This window comes from Papio anubis, chromosome 5, assembly GCF_008728515.1.
Source record: "Papio anubis isolate 15944 chromosome 5, Panubis1.0, whole genome shotgun sequence".
NCBI lineage: Eukaryota > Metazoa > Chordata > Mammalia > Primates > Cercopithecidae > Papio > Papio anubis.
The window spans coordinates 172,227,902-172,249,666 of NC_044980.1; the positions used below are offsets into that span (position 1 = coordinate 172,227,902).

Below are 21,765 nucleotides of genomic sequence, written 5' to 3' on the forward strand. Positions count from 1 at the left end.
TCAGTGGCTTCACATGACAAGGTTTATTTCTCACAGCTCATACTACAGGAGGGGAATGACGCCTCCGCCATCTGGATTCATCACTATGGCTCTTTGGCTTTTGCCCAGAAGTGACACACATTCCTTCTGCCAACATTTCATTAGTCATATAAGTCACATGGCCAAACCTTTCCTCAAGATGCCAGGAATGAAAAACCTTCCCATAGGCCTAGAAGGAAAAGAACCAGAAATATCAGTGAACTACGGGAAAGACCACCCTTGGCAGTGTGTCTGTGTTTATATTATATACACATTGAAAAAATATATATTTATACACATTGAAGACAAAATGCCTCTTGCACTAAAAATAGAGCACCTTCTTGGTAGCACAGCTAAATTTCATTTAGCCTTTGAACCGTTTACCTTGGTCAATCCTCACCTAATCAATCAGTCAGGAGGTGATGGCAGTATACCAGAGAGCTGGGCCTCCTCAGTGACACCCAAATACACCAAAGCCCTTGCCCTTCCACACCTTTCCTCCAGGGTTTCCCCCACTCACCGCTGTGTCTGTTGACTGACAAGACCTAGACTTTTGGTCCTGAAATTTGACAGATAACTATTTTATTTTAATTATTATTATTATTATTTTTTTTTTTTTGAGGCGGAGTTTCGCTGTTGTTGCCCAGGCTGGAGTGCAATGGCACGATCTCGGCTCACCAGGTTCAAGCAATTCTCCTGCCTCAGCCTCCCTAGTAGCTGGGATTATAGGCATGTGCCACCAGGCCCAGCTAATTTTTGTATTTTTAGTAGAGACAGGGTTTCTCCATGTTGGTCAGGCTGGTCTCGAACTCCTGACCTCAGGCGATCCACCGGCCTCAGCCTCCCAAAGTGCTGGGATTACAGGCGTGAGCCACTGCGCCCAGCTTTTAATTATTTTTTAGAAATGGGATCTTGCTGTGTCACCCAGGCTGGAGTCCAGTGGCACAATCATAGTTCACTGGAGCCTCCAACTCCTGGGCCCAAGCTCTCCTCCCGTCTCAACTTCCCAACAGGCCGGGACCACAAGCAGGTGCCACCATACCCAAGTAATTATTTTTTAATTTTTTATGGAGACGAAGACTCGTTTTGTTTTCTGGGCTGTTTTTTTTTTTTTTGAGATGGAGTCTTGCTCTGTCACCAGGCTGGAGTCAGTGGCATGATTTTGGCTCACTGCAATCTCCACCTCCCGGGTTCAGGCAATTCTCCTACCTCAGCCTCTTGAGTAGTTGGGACTACAGGTGCACACCATCATGCCCAGCTAATTGTTGTATTTTTAGTAGAGACGGGGTTCCCCCCATATTGGCCAGGATGGTCTCTATTTCTTGACCTCGTGGTCCACCCGCCTAGGCCTCCCAAAGTGCTGTGATTACAGGTGTGAGCCACGGCACCCTGCCCCTGTTGGGATTACAGGCGTGAGCCACTGCACCGGTCTCAAATAATTATTTTAGAGTTGACTTTTTTTTTTTTTTTTTGAGACGGAGTCTCGCTCTGTCGCCCAGGCGGGAGTGCAGTGGCCGGATCTCAGCTCACTGCAAGCTCCGCCTCCCGGGTTTACGCCATTCTCCTGCCTCAGCCTCCCGAGTAGCTGGGACTACAGGCGTCCGCCACCTCGCCCGGCTAGTTTTTTGTATTTTTTAGTAGAGACGGGGTTTCACCGTGCTAGCCAGGATGGTCTCGATCTCCTGACCTCGTGATCCGCCCGTCTCGGCCTCCCAAAGTGCTGGGATTACAGGCTTGAGCCACCGCGCCCGGCCTAGAGTTGACTTTTTACTGAATCTGGTGAGTTTGACTAATGCAAGACTTCCTTTTGGCCCTGGGCAAGTATAAAAGCCCGGGCGCTGTGGCTCAGGCCTGTAATCCCAGCACTTTGGGAGGCTGATGCAGGCGGATCCCAGGAGTTCGAGACCAGCCTGATCAACATGGAGAAACCCTGTCTCTACTAAAACTACAAAATTAGCCGGGCATAGTGGTACATGCCTGTAATCCCAGCTACTCAGGAGGCGGAGGCAGGAGAATTAAATCGCTTGAACCCGGGAGGCAGAGGTTGCTGTCAGCCGAAAGTGCGCCATTGCATTCCAGCCTAGGCAACAAAAGAGAAACTCCGTCTCAAAAAAAAAAAAAAAAAAAAAATTAAAGTTAAAATTAGAAAAATAAAAACGAAAGGTAAAGCGAAGCCCATGTGTCAGGAGCAAGCACAGGACAAAACCACACAGAGCGGTGAAAGAGGGAGACTGGGAGGGCAGCCACAGCTGTGTGGGGTGGTCTGGAGAGGACATGGGGCAGCCACAGGTGGGTGCGAGGGCAGGGGCTGGGGAGGAGAGGAGGAATGTGCAAGCTCAGCTGTGCAAGTTGCAGTCAATGGCTACATCAGAAGCAGGCCCCATTGCTGGTAGCTTCACCGTCTCGCTCTCATGGGGCCTCCCAGCTATCCCAAGCCTCCACGAAACAAGCTCGGAGACCTGCGCAGTCAGAGGTCCAGCGAGGGGGAGCGCGGAAGTGAGCTCCAGGCCACGTGCAAGTGCAGTCCCGGTCCCCCGCCACCAGCACAACCTGCGTGACAGTACAGGGTATCTGGGCAGAAGGAAAACTAGGGGAGCCTCATCCAGCGCTAGAGATGGAGAGGCTTTGGGCACCTCGACGGCGAGGCACCCGGGGAACGGGGAGTCACTTGGAGCCTCAAAGCAGCCTCCGGCGGGAACCAGCAAAGCAATTCCAAGCTTAGCAGGGCACCGAGGGCGCGAAACCCGCCGCCGCTCCGGCCCGCCGGCAGGGGGCGCGCGCTCCCCGAGCTCCCGCGCGCCGCGGGGAAGCAGGATGAGGACCTTCCATTTCCAACCCTGCTCTTTAAGTACGAAACATACCGTCTGGCGCATGTGCGAACGTGTATTATTTTGATCCAGTGCACGTGCCGTAGGTGACTTGGCTTGGCTTCCCGTGAAAGCGGCGGCGGTGGGGAGTTAATCGGGAAGTGAAGGGCCCTGGGCGACCCGGCGAGTGGAGCCAACACCAGCACTGCTCCAGACCGAAGGGTCTCCCCGCGCGGTGGCTGTCCGGCCCCGAGGACAGGAGGGATGTGTGCACTGGCTCCTGGCGCCGTCCTCCGGCACTGCTCTGCAGGGAGCCTGTGCAGTGGCACCCGTGCGAAGCTGGCCAAAGCCTGCCCAGGCTGCCCTGTGCAGGATGCAATAAAAGGTGAGCCCAGGGGGTCTGATAAAATGACCTCAGTAGCCACCTGTGGGAAGGGGCCCGGAGGAAAGCACACACAGTGACTACCAAGCGCCTTATCTCAGGGCTGTTTGTGACGGGGGATGCGAGTTTGAGATCCATTCTGTGAAGTGGAACTGCCTGGTCAGAGGGTGAAGGCACACGCGGTTTTGCTCCCCGTTGTCAAATCTCCTTACGTAGGCATTTTTCCATTGTACATTCTCTTCAGCAGTTTTATGTGAGTGCCCGCCCACAGCCTTGCTGGCAGTGGATGTTGCAAACTCTTGGGTTTTTGCTAATCCCTCAGGTGAGCAGAGATTTTTATTTTTATTTTTTTGAGGTGGAGTCTCCTCTCCCAGGCTGAAGTGCAGTGGCTCCATGTCGGCTCACTGCAACCTCTGCCTCCCGGGTTCAAGCGACTCTCCTGTCTCAGCCTCCTGAGAAGCTGGGTATTACAGGCATGTGCCACCACACCTGGCCATTTTTTGTATTTTTAGTAGAGACGGGATTTCACCATGTTGGCCAGGCTGGTCTCGAACTCCTGACCTCAGGTGATCCACCCACCTCGGCCTCCCAAAGTGCTGGCATTACAGGCATGAGCCACCGCCCCCGGTCTCTGTTTTTGAGATAGGGTCTTGCTCTGTCGCCCAGGCAGGAGTGCAGTGGCTCAACTCGTCTCACTGCAACCTCCACTTCCTGGGTTCAAGTGATTCTCCTGCCTCAGCCTCCCGAGTAGTTGGGACTACAAGTGCCCGCCACCATGCCTGGCTAATTTTTTGTATTTTTAGTAGAGACAGGGTTTCACTGTGTTGGCCAGGATAGTCTCAATCTCTTGACCTCGTGATCCACCCGCCTCGGCCTCCCAAAGTGCTGGGATTACAGGTGTGAGCCACCGTGCATGGCCCTAATTTTTGTATTTTTAGTATTTAGTAGAGATGGGGTTTCACTATGTTGGCCGGGATGGCTCTTAGTTTATTTTTAATTTTTATTTTGCATTTCTGTGATTAGGAGGAAGACTGAGCACCCTACCTTATACTCAAGACTTTTCCTTACAGTTTTGTTTTGTTTAGATGGGGTTTCCCTTTTGTTGCCCAGGCTGAAGTACAATAGCACGATCTCGGCTCACCACAACCTCCACCTCCCTGGTTCAAGGGATCCTCACGCCTCAGGCTCCCGAGTAGCTGGGATTGCAGGCATGTGCTGCCACGCCCGGCTAATTTTATATTTTTAGTGGAGATGGGGTTTCTTGATGTTGGTCAGGCTGGTCTGGAACTCCCGACCTCAGGTGATCTGACTTCAGGTGATTCGCCCGCCTCGGCCTCCCAAAGTGAGCCACCACAAGAGCCACCACTCCCAACCTCATTGCAGTATTAATTGTATGAATGAAAGACAGGAAACACAAAACCACAGTGGGGTACCACCTCACACCCATCAGGATGGCTAGTATTAAAGCAACAGAAAATAACAAGTGTTGGCTGGGCGCGGTGGCTCATGTCTGTACTCCCAGCACTTTGGATGGCCAAGGCGGGCGGATCACCTGAGGTCAGGAGTTCAAGACCAGCCTGGCTAACATGGTGAAACCCCCACCGTCTCTACTAAGAAAATACAGAAATTAGCTGGACGTGGTGGCAGGCACCTGTAATCTCCGCTACTCAAGAGGCTGAGGCAGGAGAATCACTTAAACCCAGGAGACGGAGTTTGCAGTGAGCCGAGATCGTGCCATTCCACTCCAACCTGGGTGACAAGAGCGAAACTCCATCTCAAAAAGAAAAAGAAAAAAAAAAGCCGGGTGCGGTGGCTCAAGCCTGTAATCCCAGCACTTTGGGGGGGCGGTGAGGTGAAAAGGATCCGCGAGAGGTCAGGAGGTCGAGGGCCCATCCTGGCTAACATGGGTGAAACCCCTCTACTAAAATACAAAAACTAGCGGGCATGGTGGCGGCGCCCTGTAGTCCCAGCTACTCGGAGGCTGAGGCAGGAGAATGAAGTGAACCTGGGGCCGGAGCTTTGCCAGTGAGCGAGATCTGGCGCCTGCACTCCAGCCTGGGTGACACAATGAGACTCGTCTCAAAAAAAAAAAAAAAAAGGAAATAAGTGTTGTAAGGATGTGGAGAATTGGAACCCTTATTGCACTGTTGGTGGGAATGGAAAAAGATACAGCTGCTGTGGAAAATGGTATGGAGGTTCCTCAAAATATTTAACATAGAATTATATGACCTAGTAATCCCACTTCTGTGTATATACCCAAAAGAACTCAAAGCAGTTCTTTTTTTTTTGAGAGCCCAGTCTGGCGCTGTCGCCCAGGCTGGAGTGCAGTGGCGGATCAGCTGCAAGCTCCGCCTCCCGGGTTCACGCCATTCTCGGCCTCAGCCTCCCGAGTAGCTGGGACTACAGTGGCTGCCACCTGCATGCGGCTATTTTTTGTATTTCTTAGTAGAGCGGGGTTTCACCCGTGTTAGCCTGGATGGTCTCGATCTCCTGACCTTGTGATCCATGCATCTGCGGCCTCCCAAAGTGCTGGGATTACAGGCTTGAAACCACCAGCGCCCGGCCTTCTTTTTTTTTTGAGACAGTGTCTCACTCTGTCACCTAGACTGGAGTGCAATGATATAATCATGGCTCACTGCAGCCTGGCCTGGAACTCCTGGGCTCAAGCCATCCTCCTGCCTCCAGCTTCCCCAGTAGCTAGGACTATGAGCTGCCACTGCATCTGGCTATTTTATTTATTTATTTAGAGGCCGAATCTCGCTCTGTGCCCAGGCTGGAGTTCAGTGATGCAATCTCGGCTCACTGCAGCCTCCGACTCCTGGGTTCAGGATTCTGCCTCAGCCTCCCAAGTAGCTGGAACTACAGGCACCGCCACCATGCCCGCTCAGCTAATTTTTGTGTTTTAGTGGAGGCGGAGTTTCACGTGTTAGCCAGGATGGTCTTGGTCTCCTGACCTTGTGATCTGCTCTCCTTGGCCTCCCAGGTGCTGGGATTACAGGCAGCCACAGTGCCCAGCATTTTTTTTCTTTGAGAGACCACTCTGTAGCCCAGGCTGGAGTGCAGTGGGTGCAATCTCGGCTCACTGCGGCCTCCGCTTTCGAGGTTCAAGTGATTCTTCTGCCTCAGCCTCCTGAGTAGCTGGGATTACAGGTGCAGCCACTGTTTGGGCTGGTTTTTATTGTTAGTGAGCAGGGGTTTCACAATGTTGGCCAGGCTGGTGTGAACTCCCAACCTCAGTAATCTGCCATCAGCCTCCCCAAAGTGCTAAGATTACAGGTGTGAACCACCGTGCTCTATCCTTTTTTTTTTTTTTTTTTTTTTTTTTAAGAGACAGGGTCTCAATTGGTTACCCAGGCTGGTCTCAAACTCCTGGGCTCAAATGATTCTGCTGCTTCAGACTCTCAAAGTGCTGCAATTATAGGCATGGGGCAGCTTTATTTATAATAAGCCAAACCTGGGAACAACATAAATAATTTCCATCAATAGGTGAATGGATAAACAAATTATAGTATTTATTTATTTTTTTTTTTTTATTTTTTTTTTTTTGAGGCGAGGTCTCGCTCTGCCACCAGGCTGGGTACGTGGCGGATCTCAGCTCACTGCAAGCTCGCCTCCTGGAGTTCACGCCATTCTCCTGCCTCAGCCTCCCGGTAGCTGGGACCTGGCGCCCAGCCACCTCGCCCGGCTGGTTTTTGTATTTTTTTAGTAGAGGCGGGGTTTCACCGTGTTAGCCAGGATGGTCTCTCCTGACCCACCGTGATCCCGCCCGTCTCGGCCTCCCAAAGATGCACAGGATTACAGGCTTGAGCCACCAGCCGGCCCAAATTGTAGTATTTATTTGAGACAGAGGCTTCCTCTGTCGCTCAAGCTGGAGTGCAGTGGCACGATCTCGGCTCACTGCAACCTCCGCCTCCTGGGTTCAAGCAACTCGTGCCCCAGCCTCCCAAGTAGCGCGTGCCATCACACCTGTCTTATTTTTGTGTTTTTACTAGAGGTGGGTTTTCACCAAGTTGCCCAGGCTGGTCTCGAACTCCTGGCCTCACATGATCCACCGGCCTTGGCCTCCCAAAATGCTGGGATTACAGGCGTGAGCCATTATGCCCAGCCTTTTGTTGTTATTGTTGTTTGTTTTTTGAGACAGGATCTCACTCTCTCACCTAGGTTGGAGTGTACTGGCAGGATCACAGCTCATTGCAGCCTCAACCTTCTGGACCCAAGGGATCCTCCCACCTCAGCCTCCTGAGTAGCTGGGAGTACAGTCGTGTGCCACCCTGCCTGGCTGATTTTTTGTTGTTAGTAGAATCAGGGTCTCATCATGTTGCCCAGGCTGGTCTCAAACTCCTGACCTCAAGTGATTCACCCGCCTTGGCCTCCCACAGTGCTGGGATTACAGGCATGAGCCACCGCACCTGGCCTCAAATGATTTTTCTGTATCTGTTGAGATTGTATGACTTTTCTCGTTTTTCTTTTCTTTCCTTTTTTTTTTGGTTTTGTTTGTTTGTTTGTTTGTTTTGAGACAGGGTCTTGATTTGTTTCCCAGGCTGAAGTGCAGTGGTTCAATCATAGCTCACTGCAGCCTCAACCTCCTGTGCCCAACTGATTCTTCCACATCAACCTCCCGGGTAGATGGGGCTACAGGCACATGCCACCATGCTAGACTAATTTTTTATATTTTTTTGTAGAGATGGGATTTTGCCATGCTGCCCAGGCTGGTCTCAAACTCCTGGACCCAAGTGATCTGCCCACCTCAGCTTCTCAAAATGCTGGGATTACAGGTGTTAGCCTTTGTGCCCTGCCTGCTTTTTCTCTTTTCATCTGTTTATGTATACATTTACATTTATAGATTTTTTTCCTAACTTTAGTCACCATTGTATTCCTAGGATAAACTCAGCTTGCTTATGACAAATTGTCACTTCAATACATTGTTGAATTTGGTTTGCTAATAATTTGTAGAGTTTTCTGCATTTGGCTTTCTGGTTGCCGACTTCGAATTAAATTGCTTCTATCTTTCTAAGGGAACTGAGGGTGATTTTCTTTCTTTCTTTTTTTTTTGAGACAGAGTCTTGCTCTGTCACCCAGACTGGAGTGCAATGGCACAATCTCAGCTCACTGCAACCTCTGCCTCCCAAGTGATTCTCCTGCCTCAGCCTCCTGAGCAGCTGAGATTACAGGCACGGACCACCACGCCCAGTTAATTTTTGTATTTTTAGTAGAGATGGGGTTTCACCATGTTGGTCAGGCTAGTCTTGAACTTCTGACCTCAGGTGATCTGCCTGCCTCAGCCTCCCAAAGTGCTTGGATTATAGGCATGAGCGACCAAGCCCAGCCAATGAAAAAAAATTTTTTTTTTTGAGATGGAGTTTCGCTCTTGTTGCCCAGGCTGGAGTGCAATGGCACGTTCTCGGCTCACCACAACCTCCACCTCCCAGGTTTAAGTGATTCTTCTACCTCAGCCTCCCGAGTAGCTGGGATTACAGGTATGCGCCACCACGCCTGGCTAATTTTGTAGTTTTAGTAGAGACAGGGTTTCTCTATGTTGATCAGGCTGGTCTCAAACTCCCAACTTCAGGTGATCTGCCTGCCTCGGCCTCCCAAGGTTTTGGGATTACAGGCGAGAGCCACTGCCCCCGGCCTGAAAAAAATTTTATTATGGAAAATATCCAACCATAAACAAAATTAGTGAGAACAGTATTATAAACCCTCGTGTACTCATCACCCAGTTCCTTTTTAGTTTTTTTTGAGATGGAGTCTCGCTTTGTCGCCAGAGTGCAGTAGTGCTATCTTGGCTCACTGCAACCATAGGCTTCCTTCTTTCCACTGTTCCTGGAGACCCAGCAGGCTGTCATGGGCCTTTGGTCCCTGCACAGTACATTCCGGTGGCCACCAGGCTTCTGTGGCCATTATTTCCCATGTGCACATGGGAAAGAACTCGGCCAGGCTTCTAAGTTATCTAGACCTTCTTTTTCTTTTTTTTTTTTTTAAGATACAGTCTCACTTTGTTGCACAAGCTGGAGTGCAGGTGGTGTGGTCTTGGCTCACTGCAACCTCTGCCTCCTGGGTTTAAGTGATTCTCTGCCTCAGCCTTCCAAGAAGCTGGGATTACAGGTGCACACCAACATGCCCAGCTAATTTTTTTGTTTTTTTTTTTTTTTTTGAGATGGAGTCTCACTGTCACCCAGGCTGGAGTGCAGTGGTGCAATCTTGGCTCACTGCAACCTCCGCCTCCCAGGTTCACGCCATTCTCCTGCCTCAGCCTCCCGAGTAGCTGGGACTACAGGCATGAGCCACCGCGCCCAGCCTAATTTTTGTATTTTTAATAGAGACGGGCTTTCACCATGTTGGCCAGGCTGGTCTCGAACTCCTGACCTCAAGTGATCCGCCCACCTCAGCCTCCCAGAGTGTTCGGGTTACAGGCGTGAGCCACCATGCCTGGCCTGGACTCTCTTTTTGACATGTCTGAGCATAGGCAGCAAGCAAGGCTGTGCAGAGAAGGGGTGCTTCCAGACTGACCAGGCCAAGGGTATCATTAAGGGTGGGAATGTCTCAGGAGTGTCATAGGAGAGTTGAGACCAACATGCAAGTGTCGGAATTGACGGTTAAGGCAGGAGCAAGGTTTTTTGGGGTTTTTACGATGGGGTCTTGCTTGTAGCTCATAGCATAGCTTACTGCAGCCTCGAACTGCTGGGCTCAAGTGGTCCTCCCAACTCAGCCTTCGGAGTGACTAGGACTACAAGGACTACAGGTGGGCCCCACTGCGCTGGACTAGGGTTAATTATTACCATAGGTTTTATGCTTTGTACTGGGTTTGCATAGGCCATTTCCCCTCTGTCTGCAGGGTACTGATGTCCCCATCTCTCTGCATAGCTGCAAATGGGACCAGGGAGGCATTACTGTGGCAACAGCCATGGCAGGGTCAAGGAGTTCCTTGTGTGACTTTCATACTTCTGACGAGCTGAGATCCAGGCCCCAGACCTGTGGTAATGCTGCCCATCTAGCCACCACCTGGGCTGAGGAGCAGAAACAAGGCCCCCAGGCCAGAGCAGAGACCTGCCAGAGCAACCTCCATCATCAGCCCTGATGTGGGGCCACCCTCTCATGTCCCTCATCCTCCTGCCCAGCGAAGCAGTGGCTGCTCCAGCTGGAACTCCAGGAGAGAGGGCTACGCTATGCCTTGAACCAGAGCCTGGGTGATGGAAGGGCCCCAAAGTGGGACCAGCCTGACTGTCCCCATCCACCAGGCAGAGAGGAAAAGCATGGCACTCCCCTGCTGGGAAATACCCGTGCAGTCACAAGTCACAAGATAAACTGGCTAGATGTGTGGACACTGCTAGGTCTTTTTTTTTTTTTTTTTAATTAGAGATGGGGTCTCACTCAGTTGCCCAGGCTGGAGTGCAGGGGCACAATCATGACTCACTGCAGCCTCGAACTCCTGGGCTCAAACCATCCTCCCATCTGAGGCTCCCAAGTAGCTGGGACCACAGCTATGTGCCACCACGTCCGGCAGGAGCAAGATTAAAGTGCACAGTGGGAAGCCATTCAGAGCTGAGCAAGACGCAGGCAGGAAAAATAGAGAAGTGGTGACTGTGGGCGGGGCACGGTGGCTCACGCCTGTAATCCCAGCACTTTGGGAGGCCGAGGCGGGCGGATCACGAGGTCAGGAGATCGAGACCATCCTGGCTAACATGGTGAAACCCCGTTTCTACTAAAAAATACAAAAAATTAGCTGGGCGTGGTGGTGGGCGCCTGTAGTCCCAGGTACTCGGGAGGCTGAGGCAGGAGAATGGCATGAACCCGGGAGGCGGAGCTTGCAGTGAGCTGAGATTGCGCCACTGCACTCCAGCCTGGGCGACAGAGCGAGACTCCGTCTCAAAAAAAAAAAAAGAGAGAAGTGGGGACTGTGGTTGTGAACACTGTGCTCCTGGCCAGACATGGGGCAGGCAGGTGGTTTTCCGGAGAACACTCTGCCAGCTGTAATCAGACACCCTGGGACCCCTACGGAAAGGAGGGCACAGCCCCGTCCTGGCCAACACATGGCCAATGCGTGGGTTCTCCATGGGACCTGTGGCTGTGGCACAGTCGCATATGTTTTTCATCCTTTTTACCCTGCCCACGCTCTCTCAAGCACCTTTTATATTTACTTTTTATTTTTTTGAGACAGGGTCCTGCTCTTTTGCCCAGGCTGGAGTGCAGCGGTGTGATCATAACTCACTGCAGCCTCAACCTCCCAGGTTCAAGCAATTTTCCTGCCTCAGCCTCCAGAGTAGCTGGGACCACAGGTGCATGCCACTATATCTGGCTAATTAAAAAAAATTTTTTTTGTAAAGATGGAGTCTGGCCATGTTGTTCAGGCTGTTTTTCTTTGTTGTTGTTGTTGTTTTTTGAGGTGGAGTCTCACACTGTCGCCCAGGCTGGAGTGCAGTGGCGCAGTCTTGGCTTACTGAAACCTCCACCTCCCAGGTTCAAGAGATTCTCCTGCCTCAGCCTCCCAAGTAGCTGGGACTACAGGTGGACGCCACAACACCTGGCTAACTTTTGTATTTTTAGTAGAGACAGGGTTTCATCATGTTGGCCAGGCTGGTCTTGAACTCCTGACCTCAGGTGATCTGCCCGCCTCAGCCTCCCAAAGTGCTGGGATTACAGGCGTCAGCCACTGCACCCAGCCTCAAGGACTTCTGACCTGGGCTTTGCAAGGTCAGTTTTTCCTCTTAAGAGTTGTGCTTCTTGTGCTTTTCTGGCTAATATTCCATTCTGGACAACCATCCCTGCACAATCGCCACTGACAATTTTTTTTTTTTTTTTTTTTTTTTTGAGACCGAGTCTCATTCTGTTGCCCAGGCTGGGGTGCAGTGGTGTGATCTCGTCTTACTGCAACCTCCGCCTCCTGGGTTCAAGCGATTCTCCTGCCTCAGCCTCCAGAGTTGCTGGGACTACAGGTGTGTGCCACCACGCCCAGCTAGTTTTTGTATTTTTAGTAGAGATGGGGCTTCACCAAGTTGCCCAGGCTGGTCTTGAACTCCTGACCTCAAGTGATCCGTCCGCCTCCGTCTCCCAAAGTGCTGGGATTACAGACTTGAGCTGCCACCCCAGCCGCCACTGACAGTTTTTACTGCCACTTGTTACAGTCCTAGATGCCACCTGCCACCTGCATTAGGGGCTTCAGAATGCTTAGCTGCAGGTTGAGGTCCTGGTCTTGTCACTGGGCTCGCTGAGCCTGCTTCCAACGCACACATCACATTTACTTCCCCACAGGCCATTCCTTAGCATCTCCTACTGCCTGGCCTCCTCCTTAGTCCATGTGGCTGGCACAGCTCTCACTCCACATTCTCAAATGGTTTTAAAATGTTTTTCTTTTGGCTGGATGCGGTGGCTCACGCCTGTAATCCCAGCACTTTGGGAGGCTGAGGTGGGTGGATCATGAGATCAGGAGATCGAGATCATCCTGGCCAACACAGTGAAATGCTACTAAAAATACAAAAAATTAGCCGGGCGTGGTGGCGCGCACCTGTAATCCCAGCTACTTGGGAGGCTGAGGCAGGAGAATCACTTGAATCTGGGAGGCAGAGGTTGCAGTGAGCTGAGATCGCACCACTGCACTCCAGCCTGGGCGACAGAGCGAGACTCTCTCAAAAACAAAACAAATGTCTTTTTCTCTGATTTTCTTTTTTTAGAGATGGGGGTCTCATTATACTGCCCAAGCTGGTCTTGAACTTCTTGCTTCAAGCAATCTTCCTGCCTTAACCTCCAAAAGGGTTGGGATTACAGGTGTGAGCCACTGCACCTGGCCTAAAATATCTTTGTGTAATTCAATCTGTAGGTCAAACCTGCCACTCTACTGTAGTGGTACAAACTGAATTTCAGTTAATTGAGAGGTTTTCCTGTCTTTCCCAAAGGGCTGTGGCACCGTCAGAGGAAGACGGTGAGATCTCTGCAGCATGACCCTCGTCCTTGTTCCCAAACTTTCCTGTCAGTCACCGTCTGCCTCCCTTTCTTTGGCTGGCTGCCCATCAATGACCTGTTATTGTCACTGCCATAGATCCCTGAGCAGCACGCCCCCTCCCACAGTTGCCATTCCAATCTTGCTGCACAGTATGATAAGAATGCCCTCTTGGCTTCTGAGGGTTAAATGTTGCCATCCAGAACGGTTAAATGCCATTCCAGAATTGTGTCATCCCCAAGACACTGAGGAGCCAAGTTCCATGGCAGCATCTCCTAGCCACAAAGCACAGCCACCACCAGCTTTCTGACACTGGTGCCCCCTCACGTCCGCATTCTGCATTGCCTTAGTGAAGGGCAGCTCCATGCAACACTTTCTGGTCTCATGTAATAAATCCATTCTGACATTCCCACTTCCCTGAGCCTTCATCTCTTTTTTTTTTTTTTTTTTTGCGACAGAGTCTGGCTCTGTCGCCCAGGCTGGAGAGCAGTGGTGCAATCTTGGCTCACTGCAACCTCCGCCTCCCGGGCTCAGGTCATTCTCCTGCCTCAGCCTCCCGAGTAGCTGGGACTACAGGCGCCCATCACCATGCCAGGCTAATTTTTTGTATTTTTTAGTAGAGACGGGGTTTCACCGTGTTAGCCAGGATGGTCTCGATCTCCTGACCTCGTGATCCGCCCGCCTCGGCCTCCCAAAGTGCTGGGATTACAAGCATGAGCCGCCGCACCTGGCCTGTGGATGCCCCTTTCTAAACAGGGCGTGCACTGGGCTGTAAGGCTCCCTGCCTGCTGCAGGTTTGGTGGGGCAGATACCTTTCTCCACCCTAGGACTGTATTTGTTTTCAAGTACTCTGGCCAAAGTAATATTCCCTAAACTTTAGGCATTCTTGGATCCCTTTATGAGTTTTGCTATTTTTGGCATGCTACATATAAGTTTTGCTTCATGTTTTTATGTAAAGCATCTTCCTCCTTTTACTTCTTTTATTGTGATAAAATTCACATAAAATTCACCGTTTTGAAGTGTACCATTCAGTGACTTTTATTACAATGTTGCAAAACTATCACCACTATAGTGCTAATTTCTCACCACCCCAAAAGGAAGCCCCCTTGTGTACACACACACACACACACACACACACACACACTCTGTCCTCCTATCCCTTGGTAACCTAATCTGCCTGGTTTTTTTTTGAGACAGAGTCTCGCTGTGTCTCCCAGGCTGGAGTGCAGTGGCGTGATCTCCTCACTGCAAGCTCCGCCTCCCGGGTTCACGCCATTCTCCCGCCTCAGCCTCCCAAGTAGCTGAGACTACAGGCGCCCGCCACCACGCCCGGCTAGTTTTTTGTATTTTTAGTAGAGACGGGGTTTCACCATGTTAGCCAGGATAGTCTCGATCTCCTGACCTCGAGATCCACCCGCCTCGGCCTCCCAAAGTGCTGGGATTACAGGCTTGAGCCACCGCGCCCGGCCTGCCTGGTTTTTTTTTGAGACAGAGTCTCACTTTGTCATCCAGGCTGGAGTGCAGTGGCTCACTGCAACCTCCACCTCTCCGGTTCAAGTGAGTTTCCTGCTTCAGCCTCCCAAGTAGCTGGGATTACAGGTGTCTGCCATCACGCCTGGCTAATTTTTGTATTTTTAGTAGAAATAGTGTTTCACCATGTTGGCCAGGTTGGTGTCGAACTCCTGACCTCAGGTGACCCACCCACCTTGGCGTCCCGAAGTGCTGGGATTACAGGTGTGAGCCACCGTACCCGGCTGGATTTTTAAATTTTATTTTATTTTTTTGAGACAGAGTCTGGATTTCGAGTGCAGTGGCATGATGGTGGCTCACTGCATCCTCTGCCTCCCCGATTCATGCGATTCTCCTGTCTCAGCGTCAGCAGTAACTGGGACTGTAGGCGCATGCCACCAAGCCCAGCTAATTTTGTTTTGTTTTGAGACAAGAGTCTCACTCTGTCTCCCAGATTGGAGTGCAGTGGCATGATCTCAGCTCACTGTAACCTCCACCTCCCAGGTTCAAGTGATTCTCCCGCCTTAGCCTCCAGGGTAGCTGAGACTACAGGCATGCGCCACCACACCTGGCTAATTTTTTTGTATTTTGGTAGAGATGGGGTTTCACCATGTTGTCCAGGTTGGTCTCAAACTCCTGAGCTCAGGCAATCAGCCCACCTCAGCCTCCCAAAGTGCTAGGCTTACAGGCACCCGACACCGCGCCCGGCCGATTTTTGGTATTTTTAGAACAGACGTGGTTTCACCTTGTTGGTCAGGCTGGCCTTGAACTCCTGACCTCAAGTGATCGGCCCGCCTCGACCTCTCAAAGTGCTGGGATTACAAGCATGAGCCCCCATGCCTGGCCCCAGGAAATCTGGATTTTTAGTGTGGTATCTCCAAATTCTGAAACTGGCAACTAATGCAATTTTTAAAACATTGTGAGCCAGGCAGACTGCATTCTGTGGAGGTAGAAAAGGAGGCCTGAGGACGGGCGCGGTGGCTCACGCCTGTAATCCCAGCACTTTGGGAGGCAGAGGCGGGCAGATCACGAGATTAGGAGTTCGAGACCAGCCTGGCCAATATGGTGAAACCCCATCTCTACTGAAAATATAAAAATCAGCCGGGCGTGGTGGCGCGCGCCTGTAGTCCCAGCTACTCAGGAGGCTGAGGCAGAAGAATCGTTTGTACCCGCGAGGCGAGCTTGCAGTGAGCCGAGATCGCAGCACTGCACTCCAGCCTGGGTGGCAGAGCGAGACTCTCTCAAAAACAAACAAAAAAATTAGCCGGGCGTGGTGGCGCATGCCTGTAATCCAGCTACTTGGGAGGCTGAGGTAAGAGAATCGCTTGAACCCAGGAGGCAGAGGTTGAGGTGAGCCGAGATCGCGCCATTGCACTCCAGCCTGGGCAACAAGAGCCAAAGTCCGTCTCAAAGAAAAAGTAAAAGAAAGAAAAGAAAAAGAAACGAGGCTTGGGCCCGGCGCAGAGGCTCACGCCTGTAATCCCACGTTTAGGAGGCTAAGCTGGAAGGATTGCTTGAGCCCGGAAGCTGGAGGTTGCAGTGAGCCATGATCGTGCCACTGCGCTCCAGCCTGGGTGATAGAGCGAGACCCCGTGTTTAAAAAAAAACGGGGGGCCTGTAACACAGACGCCACTCCCCAAAATGCCGCACAGGCAAGTGGGGGCCGCACAGCCCATGGTTTCCAGAAAGCTTCTCTTGGGAATGTAAAGTAACACTTACCCTGGGACTCCTAGTTTCTAGACCTCCTGAGCCTAGAGGCCCTGAGGACGGACTAAGTGCAAAGTCCCCGACCCCCCGCTCGCTCCGCACCGCACCCTTCATTCCCCGAGCACCGCGGTTCCTCCGTCTCCGGGACTTCGCCCTCCATTACCTGGATGGCCTACAAGGCCATTACTCGCCACTCCGCCCTAGCTGGGTTATGTCGGCGGCAAGCCTTGCTTCCATTCCGCACGACGGAGAGCCACGCGCAGACCCTCCTCCACGGCCCCATCGCACCCTCCCAAAACAGGCAGCTTAGGCTTGCGTCCCCCGCCGACAGCCAGCCCCGGGGGGCAGTCCCGGAGGCCACGCAGACCTCCCCCACCCACGCGCAGAGCCCGGCCCAGGGATCCGCGGGGGCCAGTCTAGCGCGGAGGCAGTGGCAGGCGCGAGGCGCGAGGCGCGCATGCGTAGCGCGGCCTTTATTTCGTCACTGCGAGTCCAGAACGCACGGCTGGATCATGAGCACGCCCCCGCTGGCGCCTGCGCGCTTGCGCATCTTCCTCTGCCAGGCGCGCGCCGCAGCCGTCGGGGTCACCTCGGGGTTGAGCTTCTTCTCCAGCAAGTGCATGCGCGCCATGGCCTCAGTCATCATGTCCATAAGCAGTTCCTGCTGCAGCTTCAGGTAGTTGTTCTCCTCCAGCAACACCTGGCTCTTGGTCTGCTGCACCTGCGCCTTCCAGCTCGAGGCGGTCCGCGAGAGCAGCGGCGACCGCGTCCGCGCCAGCGGGCCCTCAGTGGTCCACCGCCCGCCGCGGAACACGAAGGCCTGGTTGCTGAGGCGCATGCGCGGCGCGCCGTAGGCGAGGCCCAGCTCTGCCTGGCGCGTGTTGTGGTCCAGCAGGTAGAAGGTGGACAGGGAAGACATGCGGCGCAGCGGCGGCCGCCGTGGCGAGAAGGGCCGCGAGATGTGATCGGCCCAGAACTGCTGCAGCTGCTCCCACAGGCGGCTGGCATGGCTTGTAGCCAGGCACTCGAAGGTTGCCAGGGCGTGGACCTTGTAGGGCACGCAGGAGCTCGGAGGGGAGCCTCGGGAGCGCTGGCGACTCTTGCTGCGCGCTTGTCGCGGGAGCCCGGATGTCCAGAATGATGAAGGCGAGCCAGGGGGCGCTGCTAGGAGACAAGAGTCCGGGTGAGCAGCGTGCTTGGTACAGGCCGCCTCTCAAACCGCGAGGCCGGTGGACATGTCTTAGCCCTGCACCTAGGGCTGCGGCTGTGGCTAACCGGCTGCTGGCCACCAAGGAGCCCCTCCTTCCACGCAGCACAGGCAACAGTCTCACCTAAACCACCTTCCCCAAAGACCACTGAGGGTTCAGGCCCTGGGATAGATATGCAGATGGAGGACGGGAGGAGGGCCCTGTTCTCTGAGTTGCAGCTGGAAGGGTGAGGGGTAGGGAATGATAGCAAGACAAGTAAGTAGATATTTAAAGGAGGAGTAGGCCGGGCGCGGTGGCTCAAGCCTGTAATCCCAGCACTTTGGGAGGCCGAGACGGGTGGATCACGAGGTCAGGAGATCGAGACCATCCTGGCTAACACACTGAAACCCCGTCTCTACTAAAAAATACAAAAAAAAAAAAAAAAAAAAACTAGCCGGGCGAGGTGGCGGGCGCCTGTAGTCCCAGCTACTCGGGAGGCTGAGGCAGGAGAATGGCGTAAACCCGGGAGGCGGAGCTTGCAGTGAGCCGAGATTGCGCCACTGCACTCCAGCCTGGGCGACAGAGCGAGACTCCGTCTCAAAAAAAAAATAAAATAAATAAATAAATAAAGGAGGAGTAGGACTGTGCCAGGTGGGTTGAGGATGGAAAATGGAGAGCTTCTAGGCAGAGGGAAGAGCCGAGCAGGGCTTTTTCTTTTTTTCTTTTTTTTGAGACGGAGTCTCGCTGTTGTTGCCCGAGCTGGAGCGCAGTGGCACAAGCTTGGCTCACCGCAACCTCCGCCTCCAGGGTTTCAGCAGTTCTCCTGCCTCAGCCTCTTGAGTAGCTGAGATTACAGGCGCCTGCCATCACCCCCAGCTAATTTTTGTATTTTTAGTGAAGACAGGGTTTCACCATGTTGGCCAGGCTGGTCTCGAACTCCTGACCTCAGGTGATCTGCCTGCCTCGGCCTCCCAAAGTGCTGGGATTACAGGCATGAGCCACTGTATCCGGCAGGGCAGGACTTTCCTATTTCAGATGTGAACACGAGCTTGGATAGGATTGGTGCTAGGAAGAGCAGAAGAGGAACCTGGGAAGGTGGACCAGTGCACTACGTGAAGGTGCTGTACAGGCAGGCTCAGAAGCTTAGACTTCCTTTTGTGGGTAAGAGGGAACTGCGGAAGGATTACAAAGCCACGGTTAGATCTGGATTCTGAAAACAATCTGGGAGGATGTCTAGCATAGCCAACAGCATTATTGCCCTCATCATTCAGTCATTTGATGGACTTGAACTAGCATCTGCTCTGTGCCAGGCTCTGGTCTTGGGAAGGGGAGCCGGAACAGCCTCTACCTGCCCTCAAGATGCTCCTAATCCAGCTTGGAAGACAGATGTGTATACAGACCACAGTCCAGTGTGTTCACTGACATCCTGGGGTATCTGCCATAGGCTAGACCTATGCATAGGGCTCAAAGTAACAGGGATTGTGCACACTAAACATGACATTTGTTCCAAACAAACTATGCCCTCAGGGTGTCCAAAGTCCAGAAAACAGACAAGTCCCATTTTGCTCACTTCTCCCTGCACCCACCCACCCCCCAGCCCAGTAAGTACTGATTCTGTTATGTGAAAAAGGGAGTTATGTGTTGTTTCTAATTCCTCTTCTGCCCATGGACAGTGAGAAGAGAAAGAACTGGAGCAGGGTTCCCCCTCTGTTATGTCTTCGTTAATTCATAAGACACTTATCCCTCACATATAGGTGGACAGAGGCTGGATGGTACATACCATCCCCAAGATCTGGTTCAGGGAGATGGTCTCTGGAAGCCCACATCCAGGCCCACCCTTGAGATTGTATCTTCTCAGAGGATCCTTCCCCGTTAATCCTCACTGTATGTTGTGCCTCACCTGGAAGATGTGGTGGAGTTGCGGAGCTGCTGTCCCAGGGCTAGTCCCATCTCTGACCCACTCAGCTCCTGTCCACCTGCTGTGACTCACAATGCCTCCAGGCCAGGCCACCCCCAGACAAGAAGGGGTGCTGACTACTGAGCTGTCAAATAGACTCTGGGCTCTCCCCTGCATGCATTCAGTACATCATTGAGCACCTACTGTGTTCTAGGAACAGTTCTAGGGAAATGATGAAGATATTCCCTCATTAAGCTGTCATTCTTGGCAGGGAAATGAGGGGCGTGGACATAAGCAGAGTCCAAGACAGGAATTTGTTCTAGGGGAACTAACAAGATAGTCTCTCAGGAAGCTAACAGAGGGTGTCATGAGTCAGGTTCCCTAGCAGAGCCTAAGATGAGCATTCTTGTTCAAGTGAATTATTGGGGAAGTGCTCTCAGGAGAAGGGGGTGAGGGAAGCAAGACAGGGCAGAGAAAACAGGCTAAGGTTGAGCCAGAGTGTGGTCTCACATGGAGCCTAGCTTCTGCTTGCTGTCATGGGGAACTCGGAGCACAAATGGCACCACAGTTAGGCCTCCTTAAGGCAAGGGAGCCAGCCTTTTGTACCCTCCTTTTACATGTCAGTCAGTTATTGGCCAGGGCAGCTGAGAGTTATCAGCCAGCACCTACAGCACCTTTGGGTGCACCCAGGGATCTGGGTTCTCAGTAAGGTGCCAACTGAGGAGGGAGGAAGATAATAGAATAGATGATAAAAATGAAAGGGTAGACTAGCCAACATGGCAAGACCCCATCTCCACAAAAACAAAGTAGCTGGGTGTGGTGGCATGCGACTGTAGTCCCAGCTACTCAAGAGGCTGAGGTGGGAGGATCACCTGAGCCCAGGAGGTGAAAGCTGCAGTGAGCAGTGATTGTGCCACTGCACTCCAGCATGGGCGATAGAGACCTTGTGTTAAAAAAAAAAAAAAAAAGAGGGCCAGGCATGGTGTTTCACGCCTGTAAATCCCAGCACTTTGGGAGGGGAAGGTGGGTGGATCACCTGAAGTCAGCAGCTCGAGAACAGCCTGACCAACATGGTGAAACTCCATGTCTACTAAAAATAGAAAAAAATTAGCCAGGCGTGGTGGCAGGTGCCTGTAATCCCAGCTACTCAGGAGGCTGAGGCAGGATAATTGCTTGAACTCAGGAGGCAGAGATTACAGTGAGTGAAGATTGTGCCACTGCACTCCAACCTGGGCAACAAGAGCGAAACTCCATCTCAAAAAAAAAAAAAAGGAACGACTAAATCAATAAGAATATTCAGGCCAGGTGCAGTGGCTCACACCTGTAATCCCAGCACCCTGGGAGGCCGAGGCAGGTGGATCACCTGAGGTCAGGAGTTCGAGACCAGCCTGACCAACATGGAGAAACCCCATCTCTTCTCAAAATACAAAACTAGCCAGGCGTGGTGGTGCATGCCTGTAACCCCCACTGCTTGGGAGGCTGAGGCAGGAGAATCACTTGAACCCAGGAGGCAGTAGTTGCAGTTGGCCGAGATCACACCACTGCGCTCCAGTCTGGGCAACAGAGCGAGACTCCGTCTCAAAAAAAATCAAAGAATAAATAAAAAGAATGTCTAATTCTGATACGTACAGTGAAGAAAACAAACCAGGGAAATACAGAAAGTGATTTTGGGACAGGGTGAGGAGTAGGAACTAATTTAGATGTGGTGCTCAGTGAAGGCCCTTGACATTCATGCTAAAATCTGAACAATAAGGAGACTCCAGTCCCTTGAAGACCTGGGGGTAGAGGAAGGAAGTGGCTGGGCATGTTTGAAGGACAAGTGCCATGTGTGCGGACAGTGGAAGGAAATGAAGTCAGTCCTAACTGCTAAGCCCATCCACCTGACTACAAGGGACAGACCCAGAATCACAGGAGCTCACAAGCTGGGGCAGAGTCCGCTGGTAGTGCCACCTCCTAGGAAACTTCTGTAATCGTTTTATTGAGGTATAACTGACATAATCAACTACATTTATTTATTTATTTATTTATTTTTTATTTTTTGAGATGGAGTCTCGCTGTGTCGCCCAGGCTGGAGTGCAGTGGCGCGATCTCAGCTCACTGCAAGCTCCGCCTCCCAGGTTCATGCCATTCTCCTGCTTCAGCCTCCCAAGTAGCTGGGACTACAGGCACCCGCCACTACACCCGGCTAATTTTTTGTATTTTTTTTTTAGTAGAGACATGGTTTCATGGTGTTGGCCAGGATGATCTCAATCTCCTGACCTTGTGATCCGCCCGCCTCAGCCTCCCAAAGGGCCGGGATTATAGGCGTGAGCCACCACGCCCGG

General features: G+C 52.2%; 1 protein-coding gene across 1 annotated transcript; it reads right to left on the reverse strand.

Moving 5' to 3' along the window:
• Positions 1-19,494, reverse strand: CBY3 (chibby family member 3). The gene is made up of 5 exons (XM_021940147.2): positions 19,445-19,494; positions 17,689-17,783; positions 16,521-17,569; positions 2,880-3,189; positions 1-208 (listed from the first exon to the last, which is right to left on the reverse strand). The coding sequence occupies exons 1-3, from the start codon at positions 19,492-19,494 to the stop codon at positions 16,839-16,841; spliced, it is 876 nt and encodes a 291-aa protein (XP_021795839.1). The 3' UTR covers positions 1-208; positions 2,880-3,189; positions 16,521-16,838.
• Between the last annotated feature and the right edge of the window lie 2,271 nt (positions 19,495-21,765).